Source organism: Cinclus cinclus, chromosome 3 (genome assembly GCF_963662255.1).
Source record: "Cinclus cinclus chromosome 3, bCinCin1.1, whole genome shotgun sequence".
NCBI lineage: Eukaryota > Metazoa > Chordata > Aves > Passeriformes > Cinclidae > Cinclus > Cinclus cinclus.
Window position 1 is genome coordinate 35,620,084 of NC_085048.1, and position 26,419 is coordinate 35,646,502.

General features: G+C 37.6%; 1 protein-coding gene across 2 annotated transcripts in view; it reads right to left on the minus strand.

Moving 5' to 3' along the window:
- Positions 1–279: 279 nt before the first annotated feature.
- The window catches only part of RNGTT (RNA guanylyltransferase and 5'-phosphatase), a 171,021-nt gene continuing 144,881 nt past the window's right edge, over positions 280–26,419 (minus strand). For both annotated transcript variants that reach the window (XM_062489870.1, XM_062489868.1), the window contains 2 exons: positions 5,787–5,910; positions 280–3,092 (listed from right to left, as the gene is read on the minus strand). In XM_062489870.1, coding sequence (XP_062345854.1) covers positions 2,929–3,092; positions 5,787–5,910 — 288 coding nt within the window. In that variant the 3' untranslated portion in view covers positions 280–2,928. The remainder of the gene's footprint in view (positions 3,093–5,786; positions 5,911–26,419) is intronic.

Sequence of the window (26,419 nt, forward strand, 5' to 3'; positions counted from 1 at the left end):
CATTAGCCTGTTATAGAATATGTACTTCAGTCATCAGTTGTTTTCCTTTTGGTTGTCCCTGCAGCAAGATCAAATTGCATTTAAAAAGGGCACAATGGATCATGGCCACAGCTGGGCTGGGGGGCTCCTACCTCAGAAAAGAGCCACTGAAAAATGTGGATCGTTTTCTTGGAGGACAGAATAACAGTAACATGGAGGTATCCTTGTACTTTGCACTGGTACCACAGTACCACTGGAAAGGCACCAAAAGCAGATACATCTTTAGGGAAAGTATTTTAAACCATTGACTTTATTAAAATACTTAATACATGGTTTTTAGAGGAATGTACTTTCATTTTCTGGAAATTCCACAGAACCCAAATTTTAATTATATATTTAACAAATGACAAAACAGTGGATGAAATCATGCTGTACACCAAAGAGTAGACAAGTTAGGGTATTGTTTTTCATCTTCATCATTGTTTTCCTGGCACGGACTCTTCTTTGCTTTTTAGCTTCAATCTCTTGAATATCTAGTAGCAAAGAAAGGAGGCTCGCATTTCTCATGGCATTAAACCCATCTGGTCCAAGTGAAAGTCCATTTGTTTTCATCACCTTCATTTAAACCTTCCCCAGGAGCCTCCCCTTACAGAAGAGCAAAGGTGGTTGAGCCCTCTGAAAAGCTACAGGTCACAGTGCAAGACAAGTTTGACCATCAAATGTGAACATGGAGCTCTGTACCTTCTCAGAATCATTATTCTTTCAAAATATCCATTTCAAACCAAGAGTGGGAAAAAGACACTTGTCAAAATAGAAGGGCCAAAACACATACATGGACTTAGTGGAATGCACATGGAAGACAGCTTGCAGTGCTGCAGCTCTGAAGTAAAAGGTAAATCAGAAGCCAGGTCTTGCAGAAATACAAGATGCGAGAACTGGGAAGGAGAAAGACAGAAATAACCTGGACACATTTTAAAAAAAATAAATGTCCTAACCTCATGGAGAAGGCTGTAATCATCATACACACTGTAATTACCATGAACCGTGGAGAGCAGTGACAAAGTGTATGTTATGACAATCTCACTGACAAGTATAATCTGGGGGAAATTATTCATACTGAGCAAAAAAGTAATTAACTGTGTTTCAATGCAAGATGCACAGAGGATGCATAGGTTTTCACATCAAATTAATAAGGCTCTTTTTAAGAGATCATTTTGCAACCTTGCATAGGTGATATTAAATTTTTTCAATAGATAATGCACAGAAACTATGTACAGTTAAAAAAAAGAACTTTGATGAAAGCATCTTTTCCCCTCAAGTTTTACCATAGTATAAAAAGTAACATATGTAACTCCTTCAGTTCTCTAAAACACATGCGGAATATCCCAGAAAGAGAAACTAGGAACGCCATCCAAATGATGCCGTGTGCATTTATACAACAGGTTGAAATAACCAGAGAAGCCACCAAAAAGCAAAGTCATCAAGTTTTCATATAGAAAAAAAAACATAGAGGAGTACATTTTGTTTACAAACAAACATGAAAACTCATTTAAACAAAAATACATTTTAGTTATAACAAATTAATGACCTTCACTAATGAGAGTAGTGAATGGATGGATGACTCACACACTAAGTAAATGACAGAAAGATCCAATTCAATCCCTGCTTGATAAATGGACAGTAAACTTTAAAATCTGCATTTGGTTTCCAATTAATCCCAGCTCAGAACAGCTCCTCCCTTAGACAGCCAGACGGCAGCTTCTCAAAACTAATATTATGAACATCTGCCAGTCTGCTGCAACAAAAACCATTAGGGCATTCATGTGCTTCTTCATTTGGTAAGAAAGAAAGTCAGCCAGAGGATGAGCACAGTGTCACAGGACAGCCAGCCCCATCTTTTAAAATGAGTGTCCTGTTCCCTGGGACACTCATCCACCACCTCAAAATAACTTACTTTTGCCCTGCAGTTATGTAAATCAGGAGACTTTCTGTCTGATGTGGCTCTCTTCTACTGAAACTACCTTCTCCTTTACACAGGAGTTGCCTGGCATTTCTTTTGCCATTTTGGGCATGGATGCAAAACTTCATTATCAGCACTGCTCATTACTCTTGCATATCACAGTGATGTGTACTTTTTAGTAGTATTTACAATGGTATCACTGTGGAGAACTAAGCCCTGTACTAGAAACAGTCTCTTTAACAGAGACCTTAATACTAAGGATTTGGTACATTTATGATCTACAGATAAAAAGCAAAGCTAAAATCATCCCACTATACATTTGGCATTAGGTTCAAACATGGGGAAAAAGCAAACATCCAGCACATTCCCTTGTTTCAGAAGGATGTTATTTACAAGAAGAATTTGCTTTTTTATTATTTCAACAAAAATTCAGCTAATTTCAAAATTAGAGTAATCTAAGACATCTTAGTTTTTAATCAACAGAGAAAACAAACAACATTGCTGTTTGCTGTTAAACACAAATCTCAGAAATGCAGGGAAACTATGATCTGTTACACTATGAGTGACAAACCACAGCCAGTTTAATAACAACAGTAAAAAAAACACTTTTGCTTTTTTTAAACACAGCTCCTAAAAAGTACGGCATCCCAGTATTTCCTCAGTTCCAGACTGCTGACATTATAAATTAAAGGTGAAAAGAGATCCATATATAAACAAGGCAGCTTTCCACTGACTTCATTGTACTTGGTTCTTGTCTAAACCTTTGGAAATTTAATCTTCAAATACCATAAGGTAAGGTTGAATTTATCAGTTACAAAACAATCTCCATTTGCATGTGGAATTCAGAAAAACAAAACAAAACTAAAACCAAACTCAAAAAACACACACAAGTATTTAGAGCAATTCAGATATCTCTTTTCCCAGCCTTCACACTTGCATGTCACCTTCTGCAGAACTGTACACACACGGGATCCTCTGAGACCAAGGCCCTATGTTATGGTACGAGGCCTTTTGGGCGGCGGGGGTGGCATGAGTTCAGTGTCAGGATCAAGGTGGTGCTTTCGTGTCTGTCCTTGGGAAGCTGCTGCACATCTGTCAATGAACTCAAACAGCATCTCCTTCGTCACTGGATTCTGGATGCTGTTGCAGACAGCTGGGAACAAAGAACACACTGTCATGTCACTAAACTGATTTGTTCTAGCCAGCACTTCAATAACTTCACCCCCTCTTAGCAAAATAACAACATACTCTGGCTCGAGAATTAAGCCTTAGACAGACGCTTTGACAAGGTGGTTGTGTCTAGAGCCACGAAACTCTGCTCTGCCCCCCAGGGAGCAAAGCAATACCATGGGCCTATACTCTCATGGGAGTCTCTTTCTAAAACAAACTAAAGGCACGTGTGTGTAAGGATCCCTGAAGCAACTATAAAACCACCAAGAGCTGACATCCTATTCAGGCAAGGAACATCAAGAAAGGCCTTGTGAGACGTGGCTCTGAAACACACATCAAATCCAAGTAGATGGAAACAAGGCTGGCTTCTGATATTGAAAATATCTGAATTGTGGTAACTTATTTCTTTCAACAGTAAGTACTATAAACACCCTAAACCTGCAAATTTTTTTTTTTTTTAACCCTTATATCTTCATGGGGCAAAAAGACTTGGCACCAAGCAAATGGCATGTCTAGAACACCAGACCATATGATGGAGGGGAAGCCATGGTGCCACATGGTGGCCAAGGCACACATGCACAGGCACTGCTGGGGTACTTAACACAACTCCCCAAACCACAGTTTGCAAATCATGGCCCATGGGATCTTATGGAACAAATAAATACGCTTACTTCACCATAAACAAATGAAGTATTTTTAATGCTTTCCTATGTAACTTTGCATTCCCCTAATTAATCCTCCTGAGAGACTTAGAGGAGGAAAAAAGGAGCATGAAATTAAGTGTGAATCCTACAACCATCTTGGAAGAAAGCACAAATATTAGAGGATAATTGATAGCATGTAAGGGCTGGCCACAGTAAGGATGCAATTTCCATGCAAAACAGTCTATTGACCCCCTAGAGTACTAAATGTTAGACTCCGTAAAATGTACTTGCAATGTAGCATTGTTACAAGTAACAGTGATTTTCAAAAGCCTTCCATTCTTTTCCCACAGAATACCAGAACCAAAGGATTTGTTTACAATTAATAGAGCACTTTTCTATCATTATTATTAATTATCTCACTATTTTTGGTTAAAAGGTGGTTTAAGAGTTGCATGGTATTTGACTGGGAAGAATTATGATTACTAGTAATTTAGGAACAGAATTTGAGTCACATGGTAATTGGATAAGTCCTTATCGACTTCTGAACACTACCTTAGCTTAGTCACTCAAAAAGACCTCCTGTTTCAATTTGAAAGGTAACAAAGTCCAAAAGCAAGTTTCAGACAGATGCTTATTTTGTTGCTATTTCAACCATGGGGAAAAATAAATAGCATTTTTCAAGAGAAAGCTAATAGAGAAGAGAGGATCTAGAGAAAGAAGTCTCAAATGACAGAAGTATAACTTTTGGAGATTTTGAAAAATGATCAAAAGTGAAAACTCAAAGCCAAAAGAAAACTTTCTGTTCTGAAAATTCCTATAGAAAATTTGAAGCATATCTTTAAAATTCTTCCTGTAGCATTTAATCTTATTTTAATTTTTAGGAAATTCACTGTGTCTTGGGAGAAAAAAAGGTCAGGAATAAAAAAAAAAATAAGAGAATTCTCCAGGGGAACCTAACTATTGAAACACTAAGGTGAACCAGAGAATAAAAATATAAAAATTCAGGTCATGGTCACAAAGAGATGTCATTACACTTGTATGACTTTTGTGGTCCATTCCTCTCTCCTGACAGGCCTGCTCAGCAAGTATTCCAGCTACATTCTGTGCTGGTTCCCTGAAGTACTAACAGATTTATCATCTCCTGGCAAAATGACTACATTATATTTCTTCAAGAAAATCTACTCACTGCTCAGGCAGAAATACAACAAGGATCTAGAGAAAATCCTACATCAGCCCTAGCAATTAGCATGGTCTTAAATGTTATTAAACTTCATTTTGGCACTTAACAAAAGCCTGTATCGATATGTTTATTGCTACTCAGCTTTGCACACATGTCTACACAAACTCTTACACTTCATCTGAAAGTAAATATCATCCTTTAATTTACAATATTTGGCAAAATATTTTTTGGTAGAGGAACATAAAAGTCTCACAAGTTTGCATGAACATACCCCCACCTTTCATTAGTTTCCCTGCTTCATTGTTTGTGTAACTATTGTTGAAATTCAGGATGACATTTTTCTCCTATTAATTTTCTAGTCCATCTGCCAAATAATGGTTTTGGCATTTTAATGGATTTTTTATTTAACTAATTCCACTCATAATGTGCCAGTTTGCATTACAACCCAGCAAGCCAACACAATGCTAGGCACTGATGTCAGCTGAAGCAATGTTAGTGTAAATAAAAACTTCCTTGGCTCTGATTTGAAAGGCATGCCCTGCTATTAAAAGTCATCTTTGCACAAGTGTTTGCAGTCTGCAAAGACTTAGGCACTTGATTCTGTGTTACTTGTTAAATTCTGCATCAGAGTGTTGGTTAGACTGACTTTATCAAATAATCCTGCAGCCAGAGGATTAATGCTATCTAAAAACTAGTGATGACATAAGCATTTGCAAGATGAGGCATTACTATAATTAGGGGAGTCAGGACTCAGACCAGAAATGAGAACACAGTGTGCCTTTCCTACTTAGAACAGAGGTAAAACATTAAAACTTTAACCTAAGAAACTTCTGAAGCAAATTGTTCTACTCACCCATGGCAGTGCTGTAGGCATTTGGAAAGCTTTTGTCTATCCTCTGTCTCATGAAGACCCAGCTGTTGTTCTCAAACTTGCACTCTATAATTTTGTTGTCATACTGTTTGAGTTCTTTTGTCACCTGTTTAAAAAAAAATTGTTTAGGATAAACAGATTTTTAAATTCACAATTTTTTCTTTCAGGCATATAATAGAAGATCAAAAGCTGCCTTGCATTTTTCAGCAACATGCCTTCATCCTACACAAAAAAAATTGCACATAATCCATCTCCATTTTCCATATGGTCAGCTACTCAACATTTTAAAAATACTTTTCAAATTTGCTGTCAATATTCAGCAATTATATTACGTTAAAACATCAGCAGTGCTAACAGAGGGGGGAAAAAGTCACTTCTGGCCCAAATGCAAATAGGTTTCCATGGGAATAAACTGCTTCCAGTTTAAGTGCTACTGCCAGCCTAAGTGCACGAAATGTATCATCCATGTTTCATCAACCTTCTTTGTTGAAGGTCTCACAGCAAAATGTCAGATTTCAATACTGGACAAAGCTTACAAAAAATCATTCCACTCTTTACATGACTGAGGTATTTTCTTTCATTCTTTTTTCTCTTTATATGTCTTTAAAAATTAAGATTGTAACTTCAAAATAATGCAGACTTACAAATGACATATATTCTAAATATCCTTCAGGCCTCTCTTTATTAATTCATAGATTTGCCAGCAGCCAATATCCTGAGTTGTCTTTCTATTTGGCAATGCTATGTGGTTTGGAAATGTAGTTTATATGCATTGGACTTTGTAGTTGTTTTGGCTACTTCATCCTATGCATCCTAATCTACGATACAATGCAAAATTTTCATGTAGCCATGGTAACCTGAGAACCTTATCCAATGCTTTAACAATTTTACCCATATACTTCACTTTGTTCCAAAGAGCCTCTTCAGCAGTATAAAGCTGTATTTAACTGCTAGCTGCATTTAGTTGCTATAGTTTACCAATAAGAAGCTGTACAAGGTAATGTAACACTTTGGATTCAGGATCTTATGTATAAGCGCTCTCGTAAACAGGAGGTGGTTATTGCAATTCATTAGCATAATTTTTCACCTCTGTTGTCTACTTGATCCTGAGCAGTGACACAGGAATTTACTACTGTCAGAGAGATGCAGGTTTTAAAAAGGCCATAACTGTCCCCAGACAGCTTAATAGCACATACAGTGGAAAAACCCATGAAACCCTTTTCCATTAACTCCCAGATAAAGACAATTAATTAAGGAAGTGGTCCTGGGCATGGATTGAGTCCTATTATACTTCACAGTACAAGATTTGATAAGCAGAATCCTAACATTTTTGGTATTCAATGTGAACACATGTGTTCGCTCCTGGATAAGCAGCACTAGAATTCTACTTGTCAAGTGAACATGGAACTTCAAGAAAATTTTGTAAAACTCGCTTGCAATTGAGTCCTGTCCTGCTGCAGGACTGACAAGAGATTGAGTCAGGTTTCTGCATCACACACTATTCTTTATCCCTTCCAGCAACTACAAAGAGCTTTTTCCTCAAATCATTTACTCCTTAAGTGAAGTTTGTGTCTTTTGTTGATTAGATACTCAGATTAGCAGTCTTTTCCATTGCAGAATGCTCTGCACAGCACTGCACTGCACTTCTCCCATCCACTCTGAGAAGTCACATGCAGTCCAGAGATTTGACTGAAATGTTTATGGATGCATTATGTTTCATTAGGTGTATGCAGGAAAACACAACATCCTTTTCCAGCATACTATGGATACATAAACCCAGGAAGAAACTCCTGGTTGTGCAGTGCCTTGGGAAGGTATATTAGTTTGAAAACAGCTGCCTAGTGGAAGTGGGAGCAGCAGGGGGTATGGCCACATGTCCAATTTTCTGCCAAAGCAGGCAAACATCAGAAAGATCACCTGATAGAGAAGGAAATGTATAAAATTGCAGGTAATGACTTCAACTAACCACCTACCTCATAAAGTTTTCTCAAGGCTTATCATTCTTCTAGTGTTCAGATGCTCAGAATAGCAATAAATTAGGTGGCAGCTTTATCTGACTGCAACAATTAAGCAATATTATTAACTATCAAGAGACTTGCTTGGCCATTCATTAGCAATCTGGAAGATGGATCTTTCCACAAAATATGAACACCTGCCAAAGCACTGACTTAAATAAATTTTCCCATTAAAAAACTGGTGATCACAGCCTTTAACAATTGCAAGTTGTAGTAATTACAAAGGAAGAAATACAGCACCTACTCTTCCCTACAGTTTGTCAAGTAACCTTAGTCTTACAAAGGTACTTATTCTAATATAAAAGAACCTTTTAGCTGGGCATTTGTTTAAAACTACAAGTATTCTGAGAAAAACACACTTTCAGTATTAAAAACACTCTTCCACTATTGCATTTTAGTGGACTTCTGAATGGCTATTATTTATACAAAGAACTGAACAAGGCCGCAGTGATTCTAGTATCCATACTTCATGCCTTATTTCTACCTAACACGCACATGCTACTTTCTGGTATTTCAGATTCAAAGTGGGACAGGGAAACCATCAAATTTAACTGTCTAGAAATTCCTTCCCTCTGGGAATTAATTCTGATCTCCTCAGCACAGTGTCTTCTCGATTCTCCCTTTGCAGTGTGTCCATCCCTCCTTCTTCCCTTTAAATATTACAGTCCATAGCAGTATTCAAAAAATGCACCATCACTTCTCTTCCTGAGAAGTACTTCTTCTAGCTTCTAGTGGTTCACAGAAGGTCAGTTAGGAATGCTGGCAGTTCTCAGCCAAAGTGCTTATCCCCAGTGCTGGTACAGTGCCAGTGCTCCTGCCATAGTGTTGATAAAGGGCCTTGAACCAGCATTCAGCGATTTCAAGATGGAAACTCCCACCACACTAAGGACTCCATGGAGCCTGCCTTAATTAAACATTTATTTCTTAGCCTATTTTCAGATGGCCAGTCAGAATTAGAATCCCAAAGGATCAAGTCTTGGACACAGGGCTGTCAGAGGTGGTGTGCATCAGAACAGTAGCACCAGTATCACAGGTCTGGGCAACAACTGTGTCCTGGGCAAGGACAAACACTAACCTGTAGACTTACTTCTTTTCAAGAGGAATGAAATTGTTCAGCAGCAGCAATGTTCAGTGCTCCTGTCTGTACTTGATCTAATTATCAGGAACCAGCCTATTCGCCCGACAGAAATAATTTCCAAAAACACAGAGCATCCTTTTGGAAGCTGATTCACTACATTACCACTGGTCTGCAAGGTGTGATTGAAAAAAAATCGGCTTGAACTGCATCCCCATTTCAGCAGTAGTTCATTATCAAATCAGACTGATGTAATACAAGACCGCTGCTTAAAAATGTCAGATTACATTATTATATAGTCCCCTCCCTGCTGAGAAAGGCTTCCCCCACCCTCATCATCTGGGCCATTCACTCAGAAGAACTTCAGTGGCATAAGCTTATTTCTTTTTCCAAAAATAAAGATAGTTAAATCTTAGGAAATCTCTCATTTTCCAGGTTTCTTCTATCCCCTATGTTCTGAAAGAAAGGAAAAATATATCTTACAAATTTAAAATATCTAACCAATTTCAAATTTTCTTGCCTGGCTGAATAACAGAGTCATTTTGAGATGAGCAACATGCAGTCACAGTTTATATTAAATCAGAGCAAAATGTGGACAAAAACCTGATATATCCAGCTGAGAAAGAGAAGAAACCATTTAAATTGAATGTAGTTAGCTCCAATCTTGTGAAGATGCCTTTACTATCTCTGCTGATTACCAAAAGCAGCCCCTGTTTTTCTGTGTCTCTCCACAGGGCACCTGACTGTCAGACTGGTCCATCATTCTGCTCAAACATTAGTTTCATTCACCCTCAAACCCAAAGGAGAATGAAATTCCCGGGCAAGCTCCTACTCTACATAAGAGGCACTAATAATACAAATTTAGATGTTAAGGTAATTAAGTTAGTATTTCAGAAAGCATGTCTACAACGGACAGGCTTAAACTTTACAAATGCATCTACTTTCCCCATTTTCAAGTTCTTTAGAAAGATAAAAGGAGATAAGCCTTTAGATAAATGGAGACTTGGCTGAAAGAAGTCTTATGTTTCCATATGCATGGATTTTTTCAAAGCGATTGAAATTACTTCAGTTTAGTAAATAATCCCCTTTAAAGAAAGTGATGTTTTTAAGAAAAATCTTAAAACATTCAATTTAAAATTCTTTCTCTCTTTAAATGCCTTTTTGCTGCACTTTCCCCCCTATTACCAAACACAGATTGAAAAACATTCTTCAATCTACCCATTTCTATTTTTACTCCACACCCCTAGTCAATCAGCCAATTTTTAAGGTCCCAGAAGAAAGATCATAATAGTAGATGCAGAAAACCTGCACTTCCATGACAGAAAAATGAGCAAAAGCAGCTGTTGAAATCTTACAAAATTAAAAACATCTTTATTTTCAAATACAGAATTAAAAAGTAAAAGGAACCGTAAAATAAAGGCAAGATGGATTCTAAATTCAATGGGTTTCTATTTTCTAAGAAGAATCTGCCTTTTTATAGCTAGCATGAGCAATGAAGGCATTTCCTTTTGATACACTCAAATACACAAACTATTTGTTTTCTTTTTTTAAACACAAATTCCAATGCCTGGAGGCGAGAAAAGTTTAGAGCTGCTACATAAGGCCCAGAAAGTAATTCTTGCTCTTGCTGATATCATAACTCTATTTACTCCATTAGGATACATTCCCACAACCAAAGCGAACAAACAAGTGAAAGAGGCACATCCCAAAATAAATGATCAGCTGTGTGGCGCCATGAAGGAGAAACATTTTGGTTCCTTCCTAGTCTCTTACTGCAGATCTGGAGTCCCACACCTCCCTTAGGAGGTCACCCTGCAAAAATAAATCACATTTTTGTAGGAACTGTCCAAAGCCATTACATGTGTGAGCTCCCTCTCCTGAGGGTATTGGGATACATTCAGCCACAAATGACAGTTCTAGTAAATAAAACCTCTATGGCAAAACACCACATCTCAAATTCTAATTTCTGCATTAGTCTCCAAAGCTGTGACTGCAAAGTACAATAGACTTTATTTCCAAACTTCTCCAGTGGTGTGGAATGTCCAAGACAACAGGGAGCTGTCCACTAGTACTATGACTCCACAGCATTAGGGCAACATCTGAAGATCAGGGAGATGCAATCACAACAGTCAGGGAACTGAAAGAAAAATTACATGGGAATTTGAGGAAACAAAGAGGGGTCAAGACTTCCTGAAGAAATAGGACAGAGACAGAAAAAATAAAGAAGCAGCAGTAACAAAATAAAAACAACTTCTGAAGATAGAAAGACATGTCAAACTCAAAGCAAGATCTTTTTAAAGACCAAACACTTAAAGGTGATGAAGTCCAAGGACATTCATGTCAAACCAAGGCAATTGAGAGGAAATGAGGTGTGAGAAACAGGGATCCTTTGAAAGCACTCTTACATGTAATTACCAGTGAGGTTATGAATATAAGAAATTAGAATGATTTGAGTGAGAACATCTGAGACAGTCAGTAGACACGAAGTTATTAGAGCCCCCAGCACCTATAGGGCATAGTCCACCACCTAACACAGATCCCAAGCTGTTCATTCAGTGCTTCTTCCTAACTCTTGGACTGTTGTTCAGATGCTTTTGAAGAACTTTTTTTCCCCACTCACATAAAGTACCTCTTGATTTCCACAGACGAACTTCGCAAAGAATAAAAAATTTACAAGATGGTTACTAAATGCCTGTTAATAGAAATCATGTACACTGAACCACGTGAATACTGTCTGCTGGAAAATGTTCATCAGTTAATCTGCTTTGCATTTTTACTCAAGCCCAAACAGATTTTGTAATGCAGCTTAATATCTATTTCTTTATATGATTCAAGGGACTATTTCATAGATTTCTTGCTAAACTAAACATAGTGATTGTGTTTCCTTTTTAAGGAATGTATTACCCAACAAATGGTTATCAGCTTGGGTAAACACAATGCAGTTGAGATGGTTATTTAACATTAATAAAGCCTTCTAAGTGCAGCTATGCTGCTTCTTATGTACACAGGAAATGGAAATGCTCCAGTCTTGAGCTGTCATTCCTGGAAAGGAATATTAAGAAGTAATAAATTTTAGCATTTTTGTTCATGCCTCATTAAACCACAATGTTAACACCAAGAACTGTAGAATCACAGAAAAAAACAAAGAAGAAAAATCATGTTTCCAAATTACAAGAACGAGGCTTTTTAAAATTGTGGGTGTTTTTTGTTTGCTTCTGACATCCAGTGTCTAGCACTCTCAGTTCATGATTTAGTCTTTCTTTTGAACACATAATATTTTCTCAAAGAATCTCTCATCCTTACATGTAGCAATTAAAAATATGGACACTGTTTTCTGATACATATAATGGGTTGGAGTCCTGGGGTTTTCCTGGCAAGTGACAGATGGAAACATCAGAAATAAAAAGCCTTCCTCTTATCATTGATATTACAAGTTTAATGAATTTCAGTGCCAGCTGGAAATAGCTTTCTTAATGTATCCTGGAAAGTCTCCTGTACACCTGACCTTGTAACGCTGTTTGAACTATCTGTAAGAAGCCAGTGTTTTCCTGGGCTTTGCTTTTGACTCTCAGAGGAACACACACTGGCACCTAAGACAAAGCAGATAGCTGGTAACTGCTTAGACCAAGATGCGGAAATAAACATGTGTTTGCATGAATGTTTTTCCCAATGATCACTCTTTTTTTTAAAAAATTACTTTTATATGTTTCATTTTTCTCAGTGGTCAAGTCATTTGCCATGGCAAACCAATAAACTCTTTGAACACTTTTGGGCATTATAACTCAGGCATCTACATCACTCAAAGAGCAGCTGACCTTCCTGCTAGACATTGCCATCTTCACCTAACTCCTGAGAGAACTGTAATGCTTTAAAATATCCTGGGTTTTTTTAAACATCATCAAGGGTGGGATGTAGAGATTTGGGTGTCCATACATATCTTGAACAGATAAATGAAACAAAGGAATAAATTATTGTCTTTCTAGATTGATATCCCTTGCCCCTGCACTGTAATCATCACAGGTCTCTGGATTAAAGAGAAAAAATCTGTATACCTCCTGTAAAAACTGAGATACTGAAGAATTCTCATTTGAGGATTTGTGAACTTGGCACAGCTCTGCTGTGATGAGTTCCTAAATAAAATCTTATTGAAAAAGCAGCGCATATAATTCTGACCCTCAGCATGCTGATGAAAGAGCAAGAAACTCTCAGGGGAACTGCAGAAACACCCAGGCAGTAAGAGAGCAGCATCAGAGCTCTCAAAGCAAGTTGCCAGTTTGACCTTACTGCAGAGAGGATTTGTGTTTGGTGCAAACAGAGCTTCACCTGCTCTTCAGCTCATTAATTTGTAGGAAGAGGTAAAAAACAATGTTCTGCAAGCACCTGGGGAAACTTTGCAGAGGCCAAGGATGGCCACCTTGCTTTTGGCACATCATAAATAATTGTTCTAATAATAATAATAATCCCTGCAGTCAGTACTGAAACTTGAAAGTGTTTAAGTTCCAAAGAAAAACAGGCAGATGCAAGCATAGTAGTAAAATGCTGCAGCAAACTGCAGAACTGTTCAGCAGGTTATGCAAAAACCAAATAAACAAACCAAAAAAAAAAATTCAGTGAAGGACAAGGAATTCATAGGAGGTTTCTGAAGAAAAAGGCACCCCATCAGAAAGGTAAGCAAATGTATGAGGGGGAAGAGAACAAGGATATAGAGTGTAACCTGGTGAATAAAACCTGAAATAATAATACAGAAATTATTCTGTGAGAAAATATTTCACTCACAGCCTGATACATTTTGAGGACTGTACCTCTATTTGCCATGAGCTAGCTTGTGAAAGCCAGTCTTAACTCTCATTTGTGCTTTGTTCACTCAGATTGCTTTTGCAAAAGGGAGCCTGCCCCAAACAGGGAGTGCTGCATAACGAGACACAAAGATCCAGGAGGTAAGACTTATACATTACTAGTAAAGAATATAGTTAGAAAACACCACTTAGCTCATTCATAAATTATTAATTTCTTAAGCTTATTACTCTCAGTTTGCAAATGAGGAAGAAAAAGATAGTCTGTGGCCACACCACAGGGAAAGCATTTACCCCCCATTAAGTTCTCTAAACCCAATCTTAATTACTCCTCAGGTACTTACAATCATGCTACCAAGAAATCTTGTGACACAGGGCAGCTGAGATCTTGTTAATAATTTATCAATAGAAATCCAAACAAGTCTTACAGACACAAAGCAATGCTATCACTATTTTATAATCACTTTAGCAACACTATTCCTACACCTCAAAATAAATAAAAGAGAACTTAGATTATTGTGTCAGAATAGGATGAGGAGTTTTTCTGACATTTTCTGTCTTTCACATGCTGGAATTCACCTTGAATAGGATGGCTTTCCAGACCAATACTTGTGCTTCTCTAGATTTTACAGGGTACTTTTTCACACTACTGTTTTTCATCTGTCCTCTGTACCCAAGCTCTTGTTATTGTAGGAGACTAGGTTAATCTTGTTTTACCTGTACTTCTTACACCATACAAGAGATTCTGTCACTTGCAGTCACATAACCAGGGATGGGTTAGAGGGAGATTCCATAGGGCTGGGCTACCAGGAGCTTCCCAGCAACCTTTTTATGGAAGGAAAAACAACTTTTACAAGTTCAGACACTATCTGATGGCTATCCATGTGGGATCCAGCTCTACCAGCTCTTATCCTTGTAAGTTATCTGCCTTTGAGCAGCTTCAGAAGATCAATTAGCCCACACTAGTGTCAGCAAGATTGGGCCCTAAACCTAATTCTCATTATTTCTTATCTAGCTTCTGCAATGTTCCTAGAAACTGTGGGTTTATACTCTTTCAGAAAGATGCCAAAACAAGTCAGGATACAAGAGAAATTTAAACTAGAATATAAAGTATCAAGTAATGGCAAGTGAGTCTTTTAAACCCACTTTTACTCGTAACACACGGCTTTCAAATTACAGCCATTAAGAATCATAGTATTTTATTTTGTTTAGATCCCAAACAACCTTTTCCTTAAAGCTTTTTCCCTATAAATCAAAATTCACCACTGAGAACAACTGTGTCAACACTATAAGGAAATTTGTTTGCTGTGTTAAATTGAGCTTCAAAAGCATGAACTGAACATACATTTGTGCTCACAAGTAATGCTTCTTGTTAGATCCATTCAAAGCGTTTACCTTATTACAGCTTATTATAAATGTACTGTCTAAAATGCAACAGCATGACTGCTCCATTTCCAGGCTCTAATTTTATGATAATCATATGTAATATATTCATATATCTACTTCACTGCCTAACAAAGCCCAAACTGGCTTCTTAGCAGATCTGCTTTCCCCCATGGTTCAAGTTTCTTTGCCTCAGAACATTACTGAAAAACAACATTAAGAAAGATATAATCAAAATTTTACTTTGTATTTTGCACTATAGTAGGCAAACAAAGGAATGTATCATTGGAGGCTGAATTTGGCATACGGACTTTATCAAACACTGGTATCTAAGTGATATGTAAATTATTAAACATGCTATGCAAGCATTATAAGAAAAATGGGGGTAGGGAGCAAGATTATAAATTTATAAATGTTTTTAGCATCTAGAAACCCTATTAATACTTGAAAACATTGAGACTGTACAGAGAGAATGCACAGATAAACTAAGACCAGAAATAGAAAACTTGCTTTTAATCTCCCATATTTAATATGTTTTGATTTTTGCATAGAACATATTTACAAAAACAGTAACTTTTTCCCTTCATAAATTTCAGAGGCAATTCCTAGTTACTCACAAATCTGACATTAGAACATAGAGAGATTTACAGAACTTGTAGGAAACAGAAATTCTTTTGATCCCCATCTATTCCATTAGACTGAATGGTTTGTCATTAGCCAAGTCTCCTAAGAACCAAAAGGTTGAGCCAGAGAGGGGAGCTCAGTCTTGCTCATCCTAGCTTTTACGTGGTACATGTAAGTTTTTTCGAAGTCAGATATTGAAATCAGAGAAGTCTCTTACAGCAGAATAACATCTTAATTTTTAATGGAATTTCCAGGCTTTGTATTTGTATTATGTATTTGTGCTGGTTTTGGCTGGAGTAGCATTAATTTTCTTCAGAGTGGCTGGTGTGGGGCTGTGTTTTGGGTTTGTGCTGAACACAGGGTTGGTAACATAGAGATGTTTTTGTTATTGCTGAGCAGGGCTAACACAGAGCCAAGGCCTTTTCTCATTTTTGTACTGCCATGCTGGTGGGGAGGCTGGGGGAGCGTGGGAGGAGACAGAGCAGGGACAGGTGACCCAAACTGACCAAGCGGACATTCCACATCATGGAACATCATGCTCAGTATATAAGGCAGTGGAAGCCGGAGGAAGGGGAGGACGTTTGCAGTGATGGCATTTGTCTTCCCAAGTCACCGCTAGGTGTGGTGGGGCCCTGCTCCACTGGGGATGGCTGAACACCCCCCTGCCCATGGGAAGCAGGGAATTCATCCCTTGCTTGGCTTGTGTGCACGGCTTTTGCTTTCCCTGTGGAACTGCCTTTACCTCAATTCGTGAGTTCTCTGCCTTCTCCCTTCCGATTCTCTCCCTGGTGCTGCTGGTTGGGGGAATGAGAGAGTGGCTGAGTGGGGCTTGGCTGCTGGATGGACTGAAACCATGACAATAATAAAGCACAAACTTTTATTTTTGCAATATATGACAAAAAACGCCGAACTACAATGATTTTGAATACCCTGCCATTTTGAGAGGGCATTCTTACACCTGATTACTGAAGTAGGACTTCACAACCCTGCTGATTCCACCTTTATTTTTTTAAATAATGAATTTTAATAGGATGAGTTTTAGGTGACTGTTAGAACCACTTGAATGAGGAAACTGATAACTGCCTTGAAGAAACACTGTAATGATATACAACACAAAGCCAAGAGGAGCCAAACAATGATAACAACAACAACAAAAATAATCTCAGCAGTGCTATGACATCAAAATAATAAAGCAAAGATGTGTTCAGAAAAAAAGCAGCAAAAGTCATGTTAGGAATTTTTCATCCTTTTAAGATTTCAATTAGAAGGAAAATAATCTCTTTTTTTCCCCATTACAGATAATACACCACAACAAAAAGATTAATAGCTGCTGACTTAACGCAGACTTTCAAAAATTAGCTTTGATCAAAGGAAGTGCTGTAGCGAAAGTCAACTGCCCTAACCCACTTCTCATCTTCCTTTATAGCATTGAGCTGGCATGAACTCCCTCCCCTTTCTTGAATGGTTTCCTTTAAACTTCAAAGCCTAACTGGCTTTGAGGCTTAAGACACAGAAAGCTTTTTCCTTCTTCTTCAAAAGCAATTAATGACATGATGTATAATCTGACCTACAATCTAGTATCTAAGCACACAGGTCTTCTTGATCACTGTAGGGCTTCAGAATGTAGGAGGCTCTACAGGGAAGTTAATCGTGGCTCAGTAACTGCAAATGGTTTTAGGGTGCCTGCCAGCTGATGAGGTCAGTCAGCTGAAAGAAAGGTAAGCAAGGGCTAATCTATCAATGGCACAAATCTGTCGATAAATGAGGCTACAGAGGGATTCTTACTGCTTTACCTTTCATTGCAAACTCCTCTTTCCTTTCCATGTCTCGTTAGTAATGAGTCTGCAGAGTTTGTGAGCCAGATTTACCAGGACATCATGGTAATGGATGTGGGGTGGGGCAACACAGACTGCAGAAATCAAGAGGCAGAGCAATGGACAGTATTCATGGACTTTTGAGTGTCACAACTGGCTATAAAAGAAACAATGGATTTTGCAAGATATGGTGGAGAAACCTATAAACTTATTGGTCTGTTTGGGCAGCAGTGTTTCCAGCCAAATGAATAAGGACTGTATCTGAGTTTTTGTTTCACTATTGGCTAAAAGGGATTGCAACATTGAATGGTGAGTGCTGATAACAGGAAATAATTAATGTTTTAATAGTTGGTCCTGCCAAAGCCCTGAAAGATAGGAAGACTGGGAAAGCCCACTGTACATGAGCACAGTTTTCATGGCTCTGTACACACATTTTGTTGTTATATGTGGGATCAATAACAAAGTAAACAAGCAACAACATTTAGTCTTCATTCTTATTTCATGAACTGACTTCACCCACTTGGTCTGCAAAAGCTAAGGCAAGCAAAGCCAAGGAAAGTCTCTTGAGTTTTCTAATCATGTGATGTCTCCAAGAAAACCCTTGTCATAAAGCTGTCCTCCACAAAGATCTCTGCATGGGCCAATTCTTAAATTCCCAGGATCCTGAGCTTAATTTGACTGCTCTGCTCAAGTGCTACACTTGTGTTTGAGCTGCTGTCCTCTCCTACCTAAGGCCCAGGACCAAAACAGCTTTAGTTCCCTAGCAAATACAGCTAAAAACATTTGTTTTGCTCTTCACATGATGTAATAGCATTTCAAGTAACATCATAAGCCCTTTCTAGAGACAGTCAGTGACACTAACAATTCCATCCAGGAAAAAACAAATCCTTAAATGCTCTTCCCTAGAAAAACAGAGATAAGAGAAAGAAAAACAAGGTAACAGCAATGGCAACTCTAAACCTGCTATCCAACAATCTCAAAGTGTATTCTTACACACTTGTAATGTGTATAAATAACTTGTAATGTAAACTCATTTCATTAGCACGTTTTAGATAAAAAAGCTTCAGGTATGCAATTCTGCAGTTGAGAAGTCCAAGGTAAAAGGGAGTTGATTTGTTAGGCAAGAGTGCACACAGTGGGGAAATTAATGAAAAAGTCTTGGTTTGTAGTTTCCTGCTGTAACTACTAGCACTAATTACTAATTAGTAATTAGTTAGTACAGATTTTTCCTTAAAGTTCGGAATGAAATATTAACAAGGTAGTAATTAAGTAATTCAAGGTCTGTTTGCTTTAATGTTTGCATTAGCATTAACTTCAGAATTGTAAATCCTAAACCTGACTCACTGGTCTATCAATGTCCTTCTAAATTAATTAGAGATGTCCTTTCCTTTCCTTCTATTGAAGTTAAATTATTCTGAAACCCCTTTCTACGCATTAATGGTATCCAAAGTGTAACAGGTAGAATGTAATGATGTAGTAAAATGCAGTAATTGTACCTTGCATTATTTTCTAAAAGACAAAAACATTCTTGCCTCTAATCCTGCTTTTGCATATTCCTTTATATTGCTTCTACTACAGATCACCCTCTTCCCTACACCTCAGGTAGGTTTAAAAGAAATGCTACAACATGTAGTTAATCTGCTGTTGCAACGATCACCAATGAAGCATGGCTAACCATGACCCACTAACGAAATGAAGCAGAAGCTGGGTTGCACGTGTGTGTATTTCTGTTAAATTACACCTGGGTAGGTTAATGTACAAGACTAACGGGGCGTTTTATTTCTTGTGTGGAGCAGCAGGAACATGCAGGCAATGGGCAGCTCCTCAAGGCAGTGAGGACCATGGTCAATATTAACCACCTCTGCAAGGGGCAAGGGGCTCAAGAGCTCTGTTTGGTTACAGCCTCACTGCCTCCCGCTTAAAGCACCATCAGGGTCTTGCCTGATCCAGTGAGAGTCCATGGATGGCTTCTGCACAGTTAAGTGAGACAACTGGCATCCAGCAGACCCCAGGCCATTAATTCTGTTCTGAAACAAGGTTGACTTCACTACTTCATGCATGAAAAATGGAGAAAAATCTCACATCACTGCCGGTACAGAATCCAGCATGGCATCTCATGAATCTACCACTGAGAACATGCTCAAATATTTTTTATTGCAACACATTAAGCTAAAATCAATAGATTCATTTACTGAAATGGATTTAGTACTTCAGCTAATCAAGGGAAAGTAACACCTTTTAAAAAGAAGTGACATTTCATTATAGCATTTGGTTGTAAACTCACTGGCAGAAATTTTTCTGTATACCAATTAAACAGTAACTCACTGAAGTTAGTAACATAAAAAGCAATACTGCTTATTTACAGCTCCCTTCCCAGTAAATGAAAACATCTACAGTGCTCAGCAATACTTATAAAGTCTCTGTACAATGGTTCTAACAATGCTGCCACATCTTTGATATTTTCAAATATTTCTGAACTCTCTCCAAAGATATAATATGCTATTGTCTCTACAATCAAACTTTTTTTCATTTGGAGAGAAGCAGAAGTGGCATTTTGAAAATTTCAATCTGCTGAAATATAATAGCACCACTGAGTTCTGGTGTTCTTCACTTTTATTCTCACTTCATGCTAGAAAGATAAAACTGCAGTGCCTTTACTACTGTCAAATAAAAAGTAAATGAATAATGGTTTTGTTGACCATTACATAACAAGACACTGCATCACTATTAGTCACTTGAGTTTTAATATACATTTCTCTCTCAAATGTGAAACTTTACAAATACTATAACCGTTCTGGAAAACTGCCAAGGAAAGGTATATGTGACCCTTGCAATGAGAACTGTGAAACCAAATTTGATGAAGAAATCATTAAAACATTTTACTGCAAATTGTACAAATAGAGAACAAATTAAGAATTAAAAAATAAATAATCTTACCTGAGTTAATGTCTATGTACAGCTTCATTTTCCCCTAGGATTACTTCTTTGTAGATATCAAGGACTTTTTTTAATTGTACAGGTGCTATTTATAATTTCCTTAGTTAGATCAGCATCCTTCTACTTTTTCTAGTATGAAATCTCATCTTTTTGCCTACAGGCCAGTCTTTAATGGGCATAATCCAGTCTAGTTACATCTTCCTCCTTATTTGCTAACCTTCTCTAAGAGCCACCAACTTTCTCATCTAAGCTTGCAGGACTTACCTGGTTTCGAAGACATTTATTTTAGGATAGAAATAATGGAAAAAACGGATATTTGAGAATCAATTACCAGTAGATGAAGTGACAATTAAGCTACAGGACTTGTCTGTGGGGAATACTATACTGGAAGTGCTCACTTCCAGTTAAAACAGCTGTATAATGTGTTTTTTCTCCAGCTTTTAATCTCATATTTGGAAAAGTCCAGAGACAAAAGCCAAGACGAGTATTTGCACCTTTGGTAACTATAATCCTCTGGTAACTACATTAGTCACCTAAAATTTAGGAATTAGTTTCTGTATGTAATCCACAGGGAGAGACTGGCACTTCTAGAAAGCCATTTGAAAGATTCAGTGAGTGAACCATCAGGCACTTTTCTTAGAGGATCCCTGACTCACCCTTGGATTCAACTGTTTTCCAGCACCTATGCAAGGAGCCGGCAGGGTCTGTGGTGGCTGAAATTAGATCACATGACCTTCTTTATAGGTATTCTAATTAGACAGGATATTATCTACAACCCCGTTTCCTTTCAAAGCTGATATCCTGCATAATAATCTCATTTGATATTTCTTCTACCTCTGTGTTATTGTTTGCAGTCCTATTCTTTTTCATTTATCTAAATTTAATCTGCGTTTGCCTTTTACTAGCCCTAAACCAGGCACAGTACCTCTCAATACGATAATTTTTGCCATCAACTTCTTTTTCTCCAATGTTATCAGTACCTGACATTTAAAATATTTCTCATTCATGATATTCACTATTCATTTTACATATACTATAAAGAAAGGTCTCAGAAACAATTTCCTAGTCAAAGAATTTCCCTATTATACCATCTCTCACCCTTTGCAACTTCAACATCTTGATTTATTCATGAGTAATTTATTTTAAAGACATTATCATCTGCATTTCGCAGAGGTACTACAAGTTCAAGCTCATTTATCAAGTTCAACCTCATTTGTTCAGTTCAGATTCAAAATAATTCACCTCTAAAAAGCTTAATAAATTTAGATACTCTCTGCCCATAAACTGTACAGTAACAATTTGCTTTCTTTTCCCCCCTCAAGCCTGATCTTGGCTGATGTTCTCATTCTTTAAAACAATAAGCAACTAAGAAATAGTAAAAAAATACCTAAAACATATTTTGTTGCCCCTTTCAATTAGAATTAATTTCTAATAGAGTTAGATATTTGTAATTTTACTTAGAATCGATTTTTTATTTGTTCTTTCTCTTTGACTGTTATCCATCCCACTGCCTTTATTTCAATTGACTCTACTACCAACAAAAGCCTCTAATAGAGAAAGAAAAGAGAATTTATTTCAGAAATCTAAATAGATTAATTAAGAAACACTTATGATCACAAATACGGTACAAAATAAGTATTTTCTGATGGAAACAATAAAGACACACAAATTTAGGACACTACTTTCTCTGAGAAAACAGCTATCTACAATAAGTTTCCTAAATTGCCCAAAACTTCAAGAAACTTAAGCACACTGCCATACTGTGTGACTATTATATTCTAGTCTAAAGAAAATGCAAATGCAATCACATTCATGGGAACTAAGCGTGGAGATGTCTGCATCAAAGGAAAAAAAAGTCCCTACTGCCACTCAGTCAAGCATAGGAGCTGGCCTCAAACAGCTGCTGTCATCAAGGTATCCTCAATTATTCAGAACAAATTACACTCTCTATGTGCAGAGGCACACCCAAACCAGGTTTGACAATGCAGTTATAACAGAAGAACAGCTGCAGCAACAAATTACCATGTTCAAGAGCTTAAAATCACCACGGACAAATCATTCTCTCTGCCAGATGATTTTTGTAAAACATAAGAAAGCAAAATAAAAGATGTTGCCAACCCCAAATCACCCATGTATGGGAGCCAGAACACTCTCAAACACTGAAGCTTGTGAAAGAACAATGTGACAAAGAGGAAAACAACAATAGCAAAGCACAACTTGCACTACAGCACAAGAAATCTGGCAGTTTTACAATGACCTGATCAGTTATTCCACTGTGACAAGTATGAAGGCTCAAAGCAAAGCAGATGAGAAATATCTGCAATATCTATGCACATCTACAGCTAAAACAAACCTTTCATTTCCAGGATCCTTCTAAGCAATTTTTAGTTGATAGTGAGCAATAACTTTATGGTTCAGAAACAGAGCTTAAGCCTTTTGTTTTGCCATCTTTTCAAAGTGGAAAATAAACTGTCTATTAATGTGTTATTATAATGAGACATAATCTGCATGTCCTAATGCTCACATTCATCACTATGTTTCCATACCACTGGGCATAGAAAAACTACCATAAAAACAATCTACTTACTACTTTGAAAGTCCAGTTTTCTGTAAGACTGTACCTCTCAGAATGGTATCTGTAGGGGGTCAATGGTAAATACTTGGAAAATTACCAGTAAGGTAAGAAAGCAAATGAATTCCAGAAAAAGGAATGCTGAGGAAAAAAAATAAACCAACCAACCAAAAACAAACAAACAAACAAACAAACAAAAAAGCACACTAAAGTCTCATGGCACATATATAGTCTACCAATTTCAAATCTCATTACTTATCAAACAAAAGGAAATGGGAAAACTCCAAATCAAACTTCTTTAATGTGTGTGTAAAAAACAGTTTTTTGGCTTAATCTTGTGGGTAGTATGACAGAAGTACCCCAACCAAAACAACTGAAGAAAAAAATACTAATGGTCTCGGGGATTAATTCCGGAGGCTTTTCCTAAAGGGTCAGTGTTGCTCCTGGAACAGGACTGCACATAAGACTGTAGGGGAAGGGAAGGTATGAATGTTAGATAGCATGACTGTGACCTCCTAGCATATAGACAAGTGCTGTTTCCTCAGGTGTCCTGTATTCTAATGCTGTTACACACCCTTTTCCCTTACTAATGCACAGCAGTTAAACCCCATTTCACACATTTACAAAGTCTCTTGGCTCATTTATATCCAACAGCTACTCATGGGCTGCTCTTCCAGCCCGTTACTCCTGAGCTTTGCTGCTACTGCTGCCACTTCGAATTTCTTTTTTTCTTTGCTAGATTTCTTTTAAAATTAGTTACATGGCTCTGAACAATCTATAAACCTCTTGAGTTTTAGAGATATTCCTGAGAATACCAGCTTCTCTCAGCTCCAGTTAAACTCACAAATTTTTAGATTAAGCCAGAGATGCTTTATTTTCAGCATACACCGCATACTCCATTAAAAAATCCATACTGCGTCATTATGGGAAAACAGCTGCAGAATGACTTCAAAGTAAAACACCCATCTTTCTTCTACTAAATAAAGATTTTAGTGAAGAAAACACAGCATGTTCTTTGAAAGAGGACCATAGGATCTCTGGAATATAATGCAATTCTACCTCTTAATGGAAAAAGGGCACATCTTTTTGTACTTTTTGTATTACGAGAAAAGCAGACACTTTCAAGGTAAACATTTAACAGGAAAAATCCCAAGATACTAAGAATGGAAGTACTGAAAGCCTTGTATTATGCAAGTTGTGGTCACAGCCATTGGAAAAGATAAGGAAGAACAGACAGGAATACTGTATGCTCATATTACAGATTGAAATTAAGCTCTATTCAATCAGTAACAGTAGAGGTTCAGAAACATCCAACTCTAAAATTTCCCAATAACATATCCTTATGAACTAGTTAAGTTTCATAGCAGTGACAGCTATACTGCAATATATCACAGAACCTGAAAAATTCAGGTCAAAAGGGACACCCACCCAACACCCAATCCAGCCTCCTGCTCTAGGCTGGTTAACTTCAAAGATGAGTCAGGTTGCTCAGGGTCTCTTCCAGTTAAACTTTGAAAATCTCCACAGACAGAGGTTTTACAGTGTCTTCAGGAAACCTGCTGCTGTGCCCAACCAACCTCCATACAAAATTTTTCTTACATTCAACTGGAATTTTCCTGCTTGTCCTTCCCCAGGCATCTCTGGGAAGTGTCTTTCTTTTTTTCTGCAATCTCACTTTAGATGATGGAGAATTGCAATTAGTGCCCTTTTCTTCTAAACAAACACTATTTCTTTAACCTCTCCACACAGGCCATATGCTCATCCCTTTGCCATGACCCCCACAGGGGTGACTCCAGAGGCTTCTCATGCCCCAGGCAGCCCAGAACTGTGCACAGTTATCTCAGATGACTCTCAGAAACACTTGAACAGAGAACAGGGACCTTCCTCGACCTGTTGACAACACCCTGGCTAAGACAACCCAAGGTGTGGTTGGCTTGTCCCAGTGTCACAGCACGTGGCTGGATCAGCTCCACTTGTGGCCACTGGAACCTTGGGGTGCTGCTCTGCAGAGCTGCTGTGCAGCCACCCAAAGACTCTAGCTCGCTCTGCCCCCGATGAACAACTCTGAATTTGCTGCTCCTGACTAAATTTGCTGCTCCCGAACTCATCGAGGTTCCTTTGTCAGCACTTTGTTTTTCTAAGCTTTTTGAGAAATGAGGTAAGATCATACTGATTTTGTATTGCTAAGAGGCAATTGTAAGCCCAGGAAATGGAAGGCTTGAAAAAACTGCAATCTGTTCATTTTTACAATACTCACAAAAAGCAGTTGAAGGCTTTTTTTTTCTCTACACAGCTAATGCAGAGATAAATAGAAAACAACAAAAAACACCCAATAAATTATGATCTGCTATCAATTAACTATTATTTTAACTTTTCCGAAGGCTTAATTCACCCCTTGTTTGCCAAGAACAAACTTGGATTTATTTTTTTTAAAAATGACTAGGAGCTGAAATAACAAAACCTGTTTCCCGCCCCCCCCCGAAAAACACTATTATTCTATCTTTTTGGCAGCAACAAGAGAAAACTGCAGAGGTAATATTCTTTTTTAAGTGAATTCATAGCTATAATCATGACAAAAAGCAAAATGGGGGCAGATCCATCAGAAGTGAGTGAATTTATAAATTATAGCTCATTAACATTTTATTCTTAGGGGCAGCAATTGTGACAGCACACAAAATCACTGCTTCAGTTTTTGCAGTGCTAATGCAGATTTTTTAGTTATTCTCTTTCTGTTTACATCACCAGTTCTAAGGCTAGATTTTTTTATAAGTATTTTTTTTTTTGCTCCTTAATATGTCTACACAGAACAAATATGCTCACTGTATTCTGGTTTTTACTGTAATATAAATGCAAATCTATATTACAATTTATTTATATTTTTGGTGTCTAAAATTCACTGGCAGGACTGAGAGCTCTAATATTCCAGGATCTGTAGAAACACACAGGCAGTCAGGACCTCTTGTCCTTAAGAGAAGCAAGTATGATTGAGAAAAGTTGTAACAAACAGCATCAAAAGGTAGAGAAAGGTAAGGAAGAAGTCAAGGGATAAAGAATTAAACAATATACTTTTTTTTTTCCTTTCCTAATTAATTCTCAAAGTAACGGTTCAAAAGTGCCTTTTATTCCAAATGAGCTAAATTTGCCACGTTTAACAAACATATAATTTAGGAATGAGCAGTTGGTGGTTTTTTGCTAGCACCTTACATTTTCTAACTTGCTGTTAGTTCAGTAAATTCTCCCTAGCACCTCCCCCACCTTCTTTACAAGATATCAACTGTGTGGGTAGGGCAGAACCTCCATGGATTCTGTTACTGCTCTCATGAATTCAGAATTTAGTTACTGAATATGTTCAGATTACTGTTTAGGACACAAAGAAAGGCATCTGGATCTTGGGATAGAAGA